The following is a 13937-nucleotide window of genomic DNA, read 5'->3' as shown; positions in this document are numbered from 1 at the left end:
ATTTGTGCGCAATCAACTAATACCTCCACGATGTACAGAGTGCTAAAAAAATTATTTCAAGACTTGAAAAAACATGAGTAAGTGACAAAAAGCTATTTAATGACTCGGAAGTTTGGTTGGGAAAGTTCTTGGAACGTTTTATGACCAACTAACTGTTTTTCATATAAGCTATATTTCTGTCTGTCAAAGAGACTCATTACTAGAATCATTAGCAGAGTGGGACGTCTTCCTTTCCACATCTCTGACTGTGCCCAGTGCAGCATCCAGCCCCATCTCTCCAGCTTTGCATTGTGGCTTCTAAATGCCCCCTGCTGATAATACAACACCACCAACAGGCCACAGTCTTGATGAGAACTCACATCTCTCTAATTATTATATTATATAATCACACAAAGTTGCATAGGATGAAAGTAAGGATACAGGACGACAAAGGATATTGTCAGCCTAAAGAAAATGACACACTTACTACAAGAGCCCAAAGATCAACTCATGAGCTAATTTATTACACTAAATGTGATAAAGAAAACAATGCGTATAAAAATAAAGAAAATAACACTAACAATGGTCCAAAAAACAATGATATACACAGGTCCTTATCGAGTCCAGTATGGGCTTAGGGTTGACCCACTGCTGTACTGTGTCAGAAAGGCATTACGTTTGTTGGCACAACAGAAAACAGATTTGTATGACAGTAACATGACTCCTAATGCACACAGCTCATGTGCCGAGACAAACAGACAGCGATATATACAGTAGACACTGTATGTTCATAATCACACAGTTTAAAACATTTGTTTTGGCCCATGTCTTTTTCCATAGGGTATGTGATCAACTTTAACGAGAAAAATAAGGACATTTCAAGTAGAAAAAAACAGCACCATGCACCAAACACAGAATTTTAAAGACGATAAAACCCTCCAGGTGTTTTTCCATTGTGCACATGTGAAATGGATGAGGTCAATCCAAAGGCCCCTTTGGGGGAGTGTTTTAGGAGCTTCCCAGCATGGTCATCCCACAGTCAGCTCCAGATTCTGGGAAAGCCTCCAGTCGAGCCAGTCTGTTCTGCTCCAAGGCGATGGCTTCGGCCGAGTGCTTGCATTTCTCTGATCCACACTGACAGGTGAAATACTTGCTCTTAATGTCCCAAAAGCGGTCTCCGTAGTCGAATCTAACGAAAAAGAAAAGGTAAACGTTCTTAATCACGGTTACGGCCCAATGGGGCTTCAGGCAGATATGTTGGTGACAAGTAAAACGTTCGCAATAAGAATGACTTGCTTACCCCAGCTCCTGTCCGCTGTGGATGTCTCTGGAGCTGAAGAAGGCGATGCGGGGAAATCTCAGGTCCTGGTGCAGCATGAACACACGTACTGGGATGAGGTTTGGGTCACACAGGTGGTTGATGAAGCGGCTGATGTTGCCATAGTACCGGGCATCAATACAATACACCTCCCCGTCCTTTGAAAAAACAACAACATTGTGTTAGACACACAGATCCCAGTATCGAAACACTATCAGATTTATTGTAATGCATTAGTAATAGATATTATTGTCTACCTTTTCATTTGTAAAACAATGTTGAAAATCTCCCTCAAAATACAGAGAAAGAGCAACCAAAACATTTGACTCTGAGGCACACAATTAAAAAACGATTGTAAAGGTTGCCAAGTTTTGAGACGGACCTTTTTGTCTCTCGAAATTGAGGAGGCGATTGATCTTTAGCTGTTGAAATTATAAGTGCAGTACATTTAGAAATGTTAGTGAAGAAAGGAGAGAGATTTTTCAACACTGCGCCGTCCATCGAAAATGTCACCAGAAAGTCAGCTGTAACCTAAAACATTGGAAGGTTTTTTGTCGACTGCATGGGTTAACTTCGGGCGAGTTATTTACTTATTACACAGTAAATAAGTCATTTTTTAAAATAAAAGGTTTCACCTTGTTGTCCAGGTCGAACAAGTAGGAGTCGTCTTCTCTAACATCTGCCTCTGCGTCAGAGATGAGCTCCCCGACGTATCTGTGTGGACGGAGGACAGAAGCTTAATGTCTAACCTCGGGACTTTTCATATGAAAATCAACCCGTTATGTGCGCAGTCCTCTCTTACTCGCAGATGAAGCTTCCTTGTGGAATATCCTGCAGAGCTCGAACTCCCCAGCCCATCTTCTCTGTCCTGTAGAGCTGAAGACGCACTCTGAGGGGGAAAAAGGAGGAAATGACGAGGGTTCAACACCCCAGGCTATATGGCTTCGGCCTTACAGCCAATAACTTCACACGGTAACAGAGTAGGTAGCTTTTCAAACGAGTGAAATCTATTGCTCCAATGATTAGTTGCATGTGGTGGAGATACTGTGTTAACATTATAATTCTTACTTGATGCCTGCCTGTACCACTCTGTTCTTGCACGTTCGGTAACAGGAACACACCATGTTGCATTCAAATATAAGTGGAGGTTCGATTTTGTTGAATTCCTGGAGCAGCCGCTGGTCCTAGAAAGAAATAATACAAGATGACATTAGTTTCACCTCCTTTAGTTTCTCATGTAACTCGTGAATCCCAGTCATTGACCCCATGGATCTCACAGACTTTCAAACCGAACCTCAACCGAATTTCTGTTATTAATTTCAGATTACCCAGATCTTTATTAAATCAAATTACTTTGGTGAAGTGGCCGAAACGTTTCCATTTACCTTGTCGTACCAGCAGCGGATGCTGAGCTGTCCACAGAGGCAGTTACTAGATGAGCAGTCGTCGGTGCAGCTACAGTGCTGAAGTAAAGACGATTAAAAAGGCACGAGATTAAAATAATTGTGTGTATGTAACAGAAAGAGAATAATGAAGTAAAACGAGAGCCCGATTCATCTTGTACCTGCAAGTGTGTAATATTGCGGTCTATGTTCATTGCTGAAGTTTCACAGTTTTCCGAAACATATTTGTAGTCTGAAGGACAGCCCTCGTCGTCCACGGCGTTCACGCACGGTATCGGCACGTTCTCATAGCCCTGCGCAATGTCACTGGGAGAAAGGAAGGAGTTAAATGAGTTCAACAAGAGGAAAGCTATCTGGTTAAGAAGATCAAGTTCATCATTGGTCTCCATTAAAAAAAACACAACACCTACCTGCAGATGATTCTCTCAGTCCGAAGCATGCGATTGGTTATTCCCCTTCTCAGCTTCCTGTTGATCTGGAGCGCCACCCACACCGGCGTGTCGACCCGTGCCAGGCTGAGAGGCGTGTCTCCTTCCCTGTTCACGATGTCAATGTCTGCCCCTCTGGACAGGAACAACCTGCAGAGAAAAAAACTGTATTTTGTTGGTGTGTGGTAGTGGGTATATGGACGGGTGCTGCGGCTTCGAGGTCAAAGCAAAGCATACACTGTTCATGGAATGAGTCTGCAGCTCGTGATTGACGTCGACTCACGTGACACATTCCAGGTAGCCCTCTCTGGCGGCGATGTGGAGCGGCGTGTCTCCGTGCATGTTGACTGAGGCGAGGGAACAGCCAGAGTTCAACACCAGCTCAGCTATATCCACGTTGCCTGCATACGCCGCCCAGTGGAGACACACGTTCAGCTCCTGCAGGGAGGGAGAGGACTGTTTAAAGTAATAACCTGAAATATTTTCATGCAACTACATCCATTTTGCCTCCGTCACCACTTGCTTACGAGACAAAGCCGAGATGGAACGCAGGTTGAAGTAAAAAAAACAAAAAACAATGGGATGGATTTACATTTATTCCACAGATTCAAATGCAAATTAAACAACAATTCAGTCTGATCATCAGGCAAGAAAACAAACACACACATACTTTAGCAAAACATTTTCCATGTAACACAATCTGCAAACCTCAGCGTTAGCTAGTAGAAACTTACCTTATCACTAATGGTGACATCAGCTCCTCTGTTCAGCAGCACCTTTATCACAGCTACGTGTTTGTGCTCTGCAGACCAGATGATCGGCGTCCAGCCACCGTTGTCCTGAAACAAGCCGACAGGAAGAATCACAATTAAGCTACACTGGCCTCATTATCGGACACGTGTGACGCACAAACTGACTTTACTGAGAGACAAAAGGTTATTTGATGGCCTTAAAAGGTTGCCTGTTCTTTCTTTACCTGTGCGTTTACATCCACCTGCCCCGTTTCTAGAAGCATGTTGACAATTTCCAGGTTTCCAAGCTTGGCTGCGTGATGGAGGCCAGTGTATCCATCCTCCTCCTGAGGACATAAATTAAAAAAGACTGAAGTCCAAATCAACCAAAAAGTCTGAAAGTTCACGTTTAGGATTCTATTTGAGCCACTGACACTTACAACATGATAGACGGAGGCACCGTTCTGGATCAGGTAGTGAGCCACCTCAATGTGATTGTTGATGATCGCTTCCAACAGAGGGGTCCGACGGTCCTTGTCCTGGGCGTCCACTTGAGCACCGGCCTGTCGGTACACAATCAAATATATTCCTTAATCTCAGGCACAAGACCACGAGACTCTGAATAAATACACAGAATAAGAAGAGCCGCGTTTCAAGTTGCATCTCGCTTTAAATAATGTCAGCAGTGATCCTGAATGCAAGTGTTACAGAGTGTTATAGATGTAGATTGTTTGTTTAAATTTTCCGATTATAGCCGCTTTACAGCACGTGTACTAATCACAGTTTTCTCACCTGTACTAGAATGTAGCAGACTTCCAGCAGACCTCTCTGAGCGGCAGCATGTAGAGCCGAGCGCCTGTTCTGAGAGTCGGGCTGGTACGTTGGATCGATGCCCTCCACTGTGACACGCACACACACACAAACACAGTTTTAATACACAAATATTGTACATATGTATCATAATCTCGTTTTGTGATTAGAGGAAATGCACAAATGTACAACAATTCTTACACAAAATGTAAAACAAGACTTATCCCGACAAGACTAAATTAAAGGGGCAAGCCCACTCACTCAGCATGAGCAGGACTCTCTGCACTTCTCCTTGCTTGGCAGCAGGGTAAAGCTGGCGGGGGTGGAACCTCAGTTTCTTCCTCCTGGCAAATCAAAAACAGGATTTTCGTCTAAACTATTCTGATGTCCACTGAAAGCTACTGTATGGAATTTCACTGCAACATGCATTGTCTTTTCTGTGGCTGCAGATGAATTGTGTGACTAAATATGCTTCCACTTTGCATACTTTAAGGAGCCGTTGTATTCAAAGCTCATTTTTAAAGTCTATCTCGTCCACTGTTCAATCCTTTAAGCTACTGTGACTGAAAACAGTAAAATCTAGACTCCAACCTCTCAGTGTCCTGTGTGAGAATGGCCTTCTGCAGCGACGCCCTGCTGGGCCCGGGTGGAAGTGCACTTGGGCTGACGGGTTTCCCATTTGGCATACAGAGTGAGGGCCCCACGCTGTCCACTCCCTCCTCTGCCGGGGGGATGGTGGCCACAGTTGCAGCAGAGCCAACAGGTTGCGGGGGCTGCTGCTGCTGCTCCACCGCCAGCGTCACCAAGCCATGACTATGCATGCGTGCGCTGGAAGAGGCAGCGAAGGAGAGCACAGGTGTGAAAACACAATTTTCTACAGTTTAATGGACCCAATTATTCCCTCACACGCCATCCGATCCTACCTGACGGGTCGCTCGGGCATCTTCCCGTCCTTCATCCCTCCCGTCGAGGCCGTGAGGGAGGGAGCTGTGGGGACGGAGGGCGGCAGAGATGGGGTGGTGGTGGAGGAGGCCGACATGGTGACGACGGTGGTTGCGGATGCTGTGGCTGAGCTGAAGGAGGGGATGGTGACCTCCTGGGCCTCGGAGGCATCTTCACCGCAGTGGGGACAGAAAAGCATGCCGCCGCCGTTTGCTCTGCTGCGCCCGCTGCCCAACACCGTCACACAGCCCCGGTGGAAACGGTGAGCGATGCGCTGGTCCGGGCAGCACTCGAGAAATGTGCCCTGAAAGAGAAGAAAGTAGGATATCAGGAAGGAGAAAGAGAAGGTAGGATATAGAAATGGAGAAAGGATGATATCAAGGAGGAGAAAGAGAAGGTAGGATATAGAAGAGGAGAAAGGACAGTACACGGTTTAAACCCCTTACCACTATGCAGAAGTATCCACACCCAGGACAGCAGTGGTGTTTGACCATGTGTGAGCGATGGACGTCACAAAGCACCATGAGGGAAACCCGACTGGACGGCCGCATGGTCTCCCCTTTTGTCGTCCGATCAGTACAAGCCCTCAGCTGACAAATGGAGAAGGGACAAGATTAGAGACAGTTCGAGATGTGGCTGAAAGGAAAGCTTTACAAACTACCACAGAGACACTGCCCTGCTATCCCCATCTACAAAGACAAACCTCTCCATTGATGCTCTCGGTGGCCATACACTGTCTGCTGACGCGGTGGCTGGTGCTGTCGACTCGAGGAGCCTCCATCCTGCAGCTGCAGAGAGGAAGCTCCTCCAGCCGCTCTGTGTCTCCTGCATCACTTCCTTCTGGAGAGGGCAGAGAATCGTTTGAGACGCTCATTTATGGTCGAAAGGCAACAGTGCTAACAGCTCTAACATTGCGGGCGTGCCAACCGCCATCTACTGTAGTACACCGAACTATGGATAAGTACCTCGCACAACCCTACTTCAAAAAAATCCAACCCATCCCTTTAGGAATAAATACTATTTTCATTGTCCCAAAACCTCTCTTTCTTGGAAGGACTGAGGCTTTGTTTCATACTACCATGATGATAGAGGAAAAGATTTTCAGATTTTCAACCAATTCATATTACAGAGACGCATCGTAAACCTACCGTGATGAGGAGAAAGTGTCAGACTGTCAGCAGCAGCGATGTCCAGAGCACCCAGGGGAACCTCTGTGTACTCAGTGGGCCTTTCTGCTGAGGACAAACCAAAGCACAAAGTATAAGGACTGGCCATGACAAGTTGGAAACAAATATGCATTTTAATGAGGTACAAATGCTTAAGATACCATACAAATAAAAAGCAATTCAATCGGCTAATAGCCGTTACTGTTTTACAATACTGAATCAAAAGTATTTCTCAACAGGCAAAAATGTCTACCCTTGTAATATCTGCATATTCACCCCTCTCAAATGAATATCTATTAGAAGTATCTTTGGCAGCTGTTACAGCCTTGCGTGTTTGTGGACAGCTCTGCATCAGCTTTGCACATCTGGACACAGCATTTTGTCCATATTTGTAATCCTGTTTCTTTATTGTTGGAATGCTATTAAGCATTCCATAAATGTTAAGCATAAAAGCCTCATGGATAAACTGTATTTAAACATTTAGCTCAAAATTAGGCTTTTTTGTTGCAATCATGAATGCTCTTACTAATACTGCGACAACTACTACTACTGCTGCTGCTAATATTTCTAGTATTACTACTACTTCAACTTTTGCTGTTGCTACTATTACCACTACTGCTACCATAAATATTATTACTACCACTACTGCTATTACTACCACTACTATTATTACTTATACCACAACTGCTAATACTGCTATTCCTGCTACTACCAGTACTAATACTACTACAGCTATTAGTACGACTCCCACTACTACTACTACTATATAAAATACTACGACCACTACCACAGCTATTACAACTACTGATACTACTACTTCTACTAATTACTAATACTTCGACTACAACTTCTACTACTCCTGCTACAACAAATATCACTGCCGCTGGAATTCTTCTAAGCTACAGAAACCGTTCGAATATCAAAATGTTCAGCGCTTTCAGGAGAGGGGTGATATAACTTCATATTTGTAATCTTTCAACTTTTTGAATTATTAAGCTTTTTGCAATTTTTTTTAAATTGGATATCTATTTTCAGCAATGTTTTTGAGATTAATTTCAGCTTTCAGCATTCCAACGCATTTTCAGCAGGAAATGCATTTTCTAGTCTTCTTTCCAACACTGTGTATGGTCTATTGCGTTGCACACAAACTGTGAGTGAACAACAATTTTACAATCTTGCTACAAATTCTCAATTTTTTAACTCTGCATCTCCTCCAGAGACCCCCACAGACCCTGTGACGGTTGCCCTAATGAGTGCATTTCTTTGCGCGCGCACACGCACACACACACACACACACACACACACACACACACACACACACACACACACACACACACACACACACACACACACACACACACACACACACACACACACACACACACACACACACACACACACACACACACACACACAGTTTTACCATTTTCTTTCCATTTTTTCACGATCGTCCTCGCTGTACTCCGAGGGATATTCAGTGACCTGGAAATTTTCTTGTATCCTTCCCCTGACTGGTACTTCCCAATAATCTTGTCATGAATTTGTTTCGAGTGTTTCTTGGTCCTCATGGTGTTGTTTATAGCCGGACATTGACAAAGCAATGGTGGCAGTTTCCGGACAGAGGAGGATTTAAGTCGCTTGTCACACCTTGATTAGACACAGGTGATCTTCATTCAGCTCGTTACGTGACCCCCACTTGCTGCACCAGGGAGGATTTAAGTGGGTCATAATAAAGGGGGTGAACGCTGGCACAGTGTATTTGACATTGTATTAAATGTAGATATATTTGTAGAGATTCGGTTTCACCTTCACATCAAATCGATTTTTCTGTAAAAAAAACAAAAAAAACCCCTCCATGTTGTTAGAAAACCCCACTGGGTAATGTCACTCACCTTCCACCGTCTCCACTACATCAGCTGTGTTTCTCTCTTTGTTCTGGTCCAACTGTGGCCAAAAACACTCCTCTCTCTCATTTCGACTTTGGACGGCTCCCTTTGTTTTGCACTCCGAACTCTGCAAGGGAGAAATTCTGTCTGAATCTAAAAATGTGACATTTGTGAAGGGTAGAGGAAACAAAAAAGGGTAACTGGCGATTTGATAACACCAAAGAAAAAAAGGGGGGATATGGAGCAGAGTTGCGGTTTTGATGAGTCCTGCTGAGCTGTTGATCACGTAGCAGTGCAGCGCAATGATTGTATTGTGAACGTGCACAGGGATGCGCACACACACCACATGAAACACATTCCTGCCACTGCTTTCCTGCTATTCTACAGTCGGTGACGAAAACAAACCCACAATTTTAAATAAATTATTTCCGGCATTGGAAATGCATGCAACTTGTTTGTTGACCTTAAAGATTCATACAGAAGTAATTTGGGGGTAAGACTGTATGTATTATCTACTGACTTTACATTCTAAAGTGCTCATTGTGTTGCTTCCAACTCAGTATTCTAGTGTGATATCATCTATGTCAGCACAATCCTCACTCCCAAGTATGTAAATATGACCAAACTACAACTTTTTGACTGTAGCTTTGAGCTAAAGATGGCTATAAGACAAAGTAAGAGATTAGTATCATTATAACCAGATTAATAAGGAATTATCAAGCAAGTAAAGTAGATAGAATCACTCACATGATCTGACATGTTCACTGACCCCTCTATGTCTTTAGTGTGCTTTCTTGCTTCTGCCACACCATCTTCAAACTACAGAAGAAACAAATTGAATAGAAAAATGATTCCCAAGCAGAATCATGCAGCACATAAACATGCTATATAGCACTATGCTTGATAATATGTGCATTTGCTGACAGTGAGTGATTTAGTGGACAGTGAGTAAATCTAAGCATCACACCTTTTCTGAATCTCGAGTGGATGGACTGGAGATCTGAAGTTTCTCCGCCACTTCCTCCTCTGACTTCACCACGCTGCTGTTGCTCTTCTCTGGTGGGGTTTTGGTAACGGGCTCCACCTTTTTATGGAAGAACAGTTCTCCCTGAGTTTTGAAAAAAATAAATGAATAACAACATTGACATAAATCCTGTTACGTGTAAATAGATTGAGTAAATGTAAATGATGTACCGGCAAAGACATAATCTTACCACAGTTTGAGCATTTTCTGGAAAGTTCTCCGACTTCTCAGGTGTGCCATCGGATAACTGACCCAGTTTTCTCCTTTTTGTAACTATTCGAAACACGACAACCCCGACAGAGGGACTCTTAACTTAGACAAGACACACCAACTCATTTGTATTGATAGAGTTCTGACTATTTTATGCAGGTAGTTAGTGTGAATATGCTACAGCCACTAACCAGTTTCAGAGTCGGAGGATCCCGACGGTGTCACGGGTGCAACAGGTGCCTCAACTTGGCTCATCTGTGAAACAAATGGTCTTGACAAAGTTGCAACAAAGAACTGAGCCACTACTATACAGTGCATTTTGTCAGTGGCTGAAGTATTTCTGCATATTTTAGAACAGTGGTTCTCAACTGGTCTGGCTGCGGGACCCACCATCACCCCTTAATGACAAGCCAGGACCCACCACCCAAATTATATATCATTATATATGTATATATAAATAATTTGGGTACATCTATATTCAAGACGTCTAGTAGTAGTAACGTCTCTGTGTAGTAAACAACTGTCAAATCAAATAAAGAAAGCGCACACATCAATTATATTTTAACAAATATTATTCTCATTTCAAGTCAGGAAACTAGTCAGAATACTCATGTTTGATTGGCGGAGCTTCATCACGTGATGTGATTCACAACACATTGGTCGGTGTTTTTCCTGCACCACTGAACAAGTGGCGTAAATGCTGGACTAATTCCGCTGCATAAAAAAAATGCCCTTCAAAATAAAATCACAATTTTTTTTTTTTGTCAGGCAAAGGCCCGCGACCCACTGAAAACAGGTCCGCGACCCACTTTTGGGTCGCGACCCACCAGTTGAGAAACACTGTTTTAGAACACACTTTAACTCAGGTCAAGAATAAAAAAGGGCCAATGCAATGTGAGAGACCAACTGCTGGTACAAAATCAAGACAGAGGCACACATCTCATGTTACTAATATAAATGCTAACCACTTGCTGTATGGGCTCACCTGTCCTGGTGGAGGCCTGTTCATGGTCTTGCGGGCCCGGTGGATCTTGGTTGGGGCAGGGGAGACAGAAGGAGACGAGGGAGCTGTGGCAGAGGACGGAGAAGAGGAGGAGGAAGAGGAGGAGGAAGAGGAGGAAGAGGAGGAGGAGGAGGGGGCGAAGGAGGAAGGAGCAGGTGCCAGGACGGATTTACAACTGCCAGGTCCAGAAACACTCATCTTTGCTCGGCCAGGAGACAGCGCTGAAGACGTGGAAGGAGAGGAGGAATGCGAAGAGGAGGACACCGAGGAAATTGACTTTGCTGCGTGTCCTGTAAGAGGGAGGTAAAAGTGATTACTTTCTTTAAAGCTTATCAATTCGTATTAGTAGCACTTCCAATCTGATACAAATAAAGCTTTTATTCTGCGATTTTTTTTATCACATGAAAAAAACATGTACCGCTGAATGTATGATGCCGGAACAAACCACCTTAATTTCAAACTTACAGGACTATATTAGGTATATCAAATGGAAAGTCACAGCTTCAATAATATCGATGAAAGTCTTACCTGCTGCCGGTTTGATTGGGGAGGAGACAGGTGACCATTTCACTGCCTCCTCTCCAGCTCTCGAAGCATCCTTCCCAGGCTGCTGTGATGACAACATTGATGGCATACCACCCATGGGCTCTGTCTTCTTGCCAACATCAGCTGTGGTGGAGGCTGCATTATCTGGAAAAAGTAACAACAAAATCACACACCAGTTCTGTGATATTTGTGTACCAAAAAGGCATCAATGTCAAACATTAGCATATCTCGCTGTCGACCAGGGTAGGAAATTTACATATTTTTGACATACCTTCCTTTAAACCTCAAATATTGTGATATTACCCATTTTTGTCCTGAACTTATGCATTAGTCATTGTGTGGAATTTTTGAGAAAAACAATTTTATAGCACCTTAAAAATTAAAAAAATGTGCCATTTGAAGGTACAAATTCAGTTTAGTTTTTGCTTAGTAAAATATCTTAATTGACTGTCAGTCAGGTATTATTCATTTCCAGCAACCCTCAAATCAAAGAATATATACACTTTAGGTGTATTTTCCCTTTAACTCACGAGCTGCAGGTAGCATGTTTTATACTTAATGTGAATATAATTAATTTAATCTAATTTCCATTATGCAATATTTATACTTTGTTGGCATCTTATTCTGAAAAACGTTTGTTTCGTCTGAAGAAACCGGATGTTGTCTCACGTTAATCTTTCCGTTAACTTTCAAAGTCCTTCGCTCGCTCCCGATCTGCGCCGTTTGAATGAGTTTACCTTGGATTTCAGCATATAGGTGCACTAACATGTAAGTGTCTGCTGACTTGACCGCAGTCTCGCAGTAGGTCTGATTAAGAAGCGCTCCTTTTTTAAATTTATTTAGAAAGTTCGGGGGCATTGTTTGCCCCTCTCCTAGTGATATCGGGGACAAAATGATATTTCTTCGGGGCATTTTTGCCCTTTGCCCTCATGTATTTCCGACGCTGCTGTCGACATACCTTCCTTTACTTGACTTGGTCCGGCTAACGACTCTGCTGGTGTCTCAGAGTCATTTCCTCCAGGAGGCTCCTGGCAGAGAAACAACAGATAGCAGAAATATCATGTCAGAAAATGATTAATCTTAGTCCTTTGTAAATCGCAATTAATATTCAGGATTACAGACTACAGATTACAGATCTATTTAATCATTTCAGTACACATTATTGCAGGTCAAACAGCCACAAAAATGTGAAACAATGTTGCTATAGTTAGATTTATGTAGATGTACACAACTGGACACGTTCACACACACAAAATCTAAGTACATGTTACATACTATGTAACATATAGTCTTCAAAGGTGAACTATGTTGTGCTAAAATGTGTATTACCAAAATTTGTGCTGCCCCAAGATTGACAGTGTCTCTGTTTGTTTTATACCATGTAAGAGAGAGAGATATATTTATTGAATGTTTTCTTTGTCACTGGCTTGCCAAAAAGTAATACAACATTTAACAGGATTACTAAGGATAACTCTCCTGTAATAAAGACAAAAAACTGAAAAAAATATATTATATGTTATGTTATATATTAACATCAATTAAACAAGCAGTTTTTAAGGATACGTTGCACACTGTATTATAGACAAATGCTGCCAGTTAAGACATGTTTCTCCAGTTTTAGTCAGTACTGGTGAGTACCACATATAGCTGAAGAAAACATGATTTACAGTTTGTTTTTCCATCGTAAATCAGCATAACAGACACCATACTCGTTTAGTGAATCTCATTTCCGCCTTCTCCATTCCAAAATAAACCCCTCGACCAATGGCTGATCCTCTCTGTTCTTACGTCAACTGCCGCGCCATCAGTCAATCGACCCATTCATGCTTTTTACTCAATTCAAAGCGACAATAGTCCGTGAAATGGAACGGAATATAGTCAGATTTGACACACTGACTGATTAAAAATAGGACAGTTTCGCTGGAATTATCTAACGTTAATTACTATCACAGTGCACACAAAAGGGCAGTTTGTCAGCATTAGCTTTAAAAACGGGTCTACGTTTAGCATACAACTTACAAAATACAATACCAACACCGCAGAACGTGATGAAAAGCAACGCAACACGATGGACAATTAGTCAATGGTCAAGGAATCGAGAAAATAATGAAAACATGAACAACATTTGAGCAATTTAACGTCAGTCAACACATTACGGGTACAGGCTAACGTCAACGTAGCTAGCAGTGTAGCACAGCTTGCAACAAAGAGCTACAATCGACACGTAACGTCAAATACATTTTGCATCATGGAAGACTGCAGCTTTACTTGAGTGTTTTTGTTTTGTATGCCTACGCGTTTACACGTAGTTAAACTAACGTGAATCCCATTGTTTGTGTTGCAGAGGGCTTCCTACCTTCGTCGTTGTCTCAGATGCCGACATGTTTCGCGAGGCGCATCAATGTAACGTGTTGCGTCACCGTAACGTGCCGCGTCACCGGCCCGAGCCCCGCAGAGCCCGTCCGCTGATTTGAAAACAACTGATCAGAAG

General features: G+C 43.0%; 1 protein-coding gene across 4 annotated transcripts; it reads right to left on the bottom strand.

The window, feature by feature from the left end:
* Window positions 1–496: 496 nt before the first annotated feature.
* Window positions 497–13831, bottom strand: ehmt2 (euchromatic histone-lysine N-methyltransferase 2). Of its 4 annotated transcripts, none has more exons than XM_079288722.1 (28): window positions 13803–13831; window positions 12405–12474; window positions 11429–11590; window positions 10883–11190; window positions 10089–10152; window positions 9878–9960; window positions 9631–9771; window positions 9411–9482; window positions 8670–8790; window positions 6760–6846; window positions 6315–6451; window positions 6058–6201; window positions 5593–5915; window positions 5261–5497; window positions 4931–5013; window positions 4652–4758; window positions 4300–4422; window positions 4105–4206; window positions 3863–3967; window positions 3412–3584; window positions 3111–3278; window positions 2862–3006; window positions 2683–2760; window positions 2366–2481; window positions 2100–2186; window positions 1933–2011; window positions 1280–1455; window positions 497–1168 (listed from the first exon to the last, which is right to left on the bottom strand). In XM_079288722.1, the coding sequence occupies exons 1-28, from the start codon at window positions 13827–13829 to the stop codon at window positions 988–990; spliced, it is 3699 nt and encodes a 1232-aa protein (XP_079144848.1). In that variant the 5' UTR covers window positions 13830–13831; the 3' UTR covers window positions 497–987. The 4 variants fall into 4 exon arrangements, with proteins under 4 accessions (XP_079144848.1, XP_079144850.1, XP_079144849.1 ...); XM_079288724.1 differs by having other exon boundaries at window positions 3412–3566; XM_079288723.1 differs by having other exon boundaries at window positions 6760–6843.
* Window positions 13832–13937: the final 106 nt, after the last annotated feature.

This window comes from Melanostigma gelatinosum (assembly GCF_949748355.1).
Source record: "Melanostigma gelatinosum genome assembly, chromosome: 17".
Lineage (NCBI taxonomy): Eukaryota > Metazoa > Chordata > Actinopteri > Perciformes > Zoarcidae > Melanostigma > Melanostigma gelatinosum.
The sequence above is the reverse complement of the archived record's forward strand: the minus strand, read 5'-3'. Positions and strand labels throughout refer to the sequence as shown.

Bases quoted from the DNA above. Each gene is read 5' to 3' on its own strand.
- ehmt2 (XM_079288722.1), bottom strand. From the start codon at position 13,829: ATGTCGGCATCTGAGACAACGACGAAG. The intron at 9,961-10,088 runs GTTAGTGGCTGT...TGTTTCGAATAG, and splicing joins ATCCTCCGACTCTGAAACTG to TTACAAAAAGGAGAAAACTG. The intron at 1,169-1,279 runs GTAAGCAAGTCA...CTTTTTCGTTAG, and splicing joins CACAGCGGACAGGAGCTGGG to ATTCGACTACGGAGACCGCT.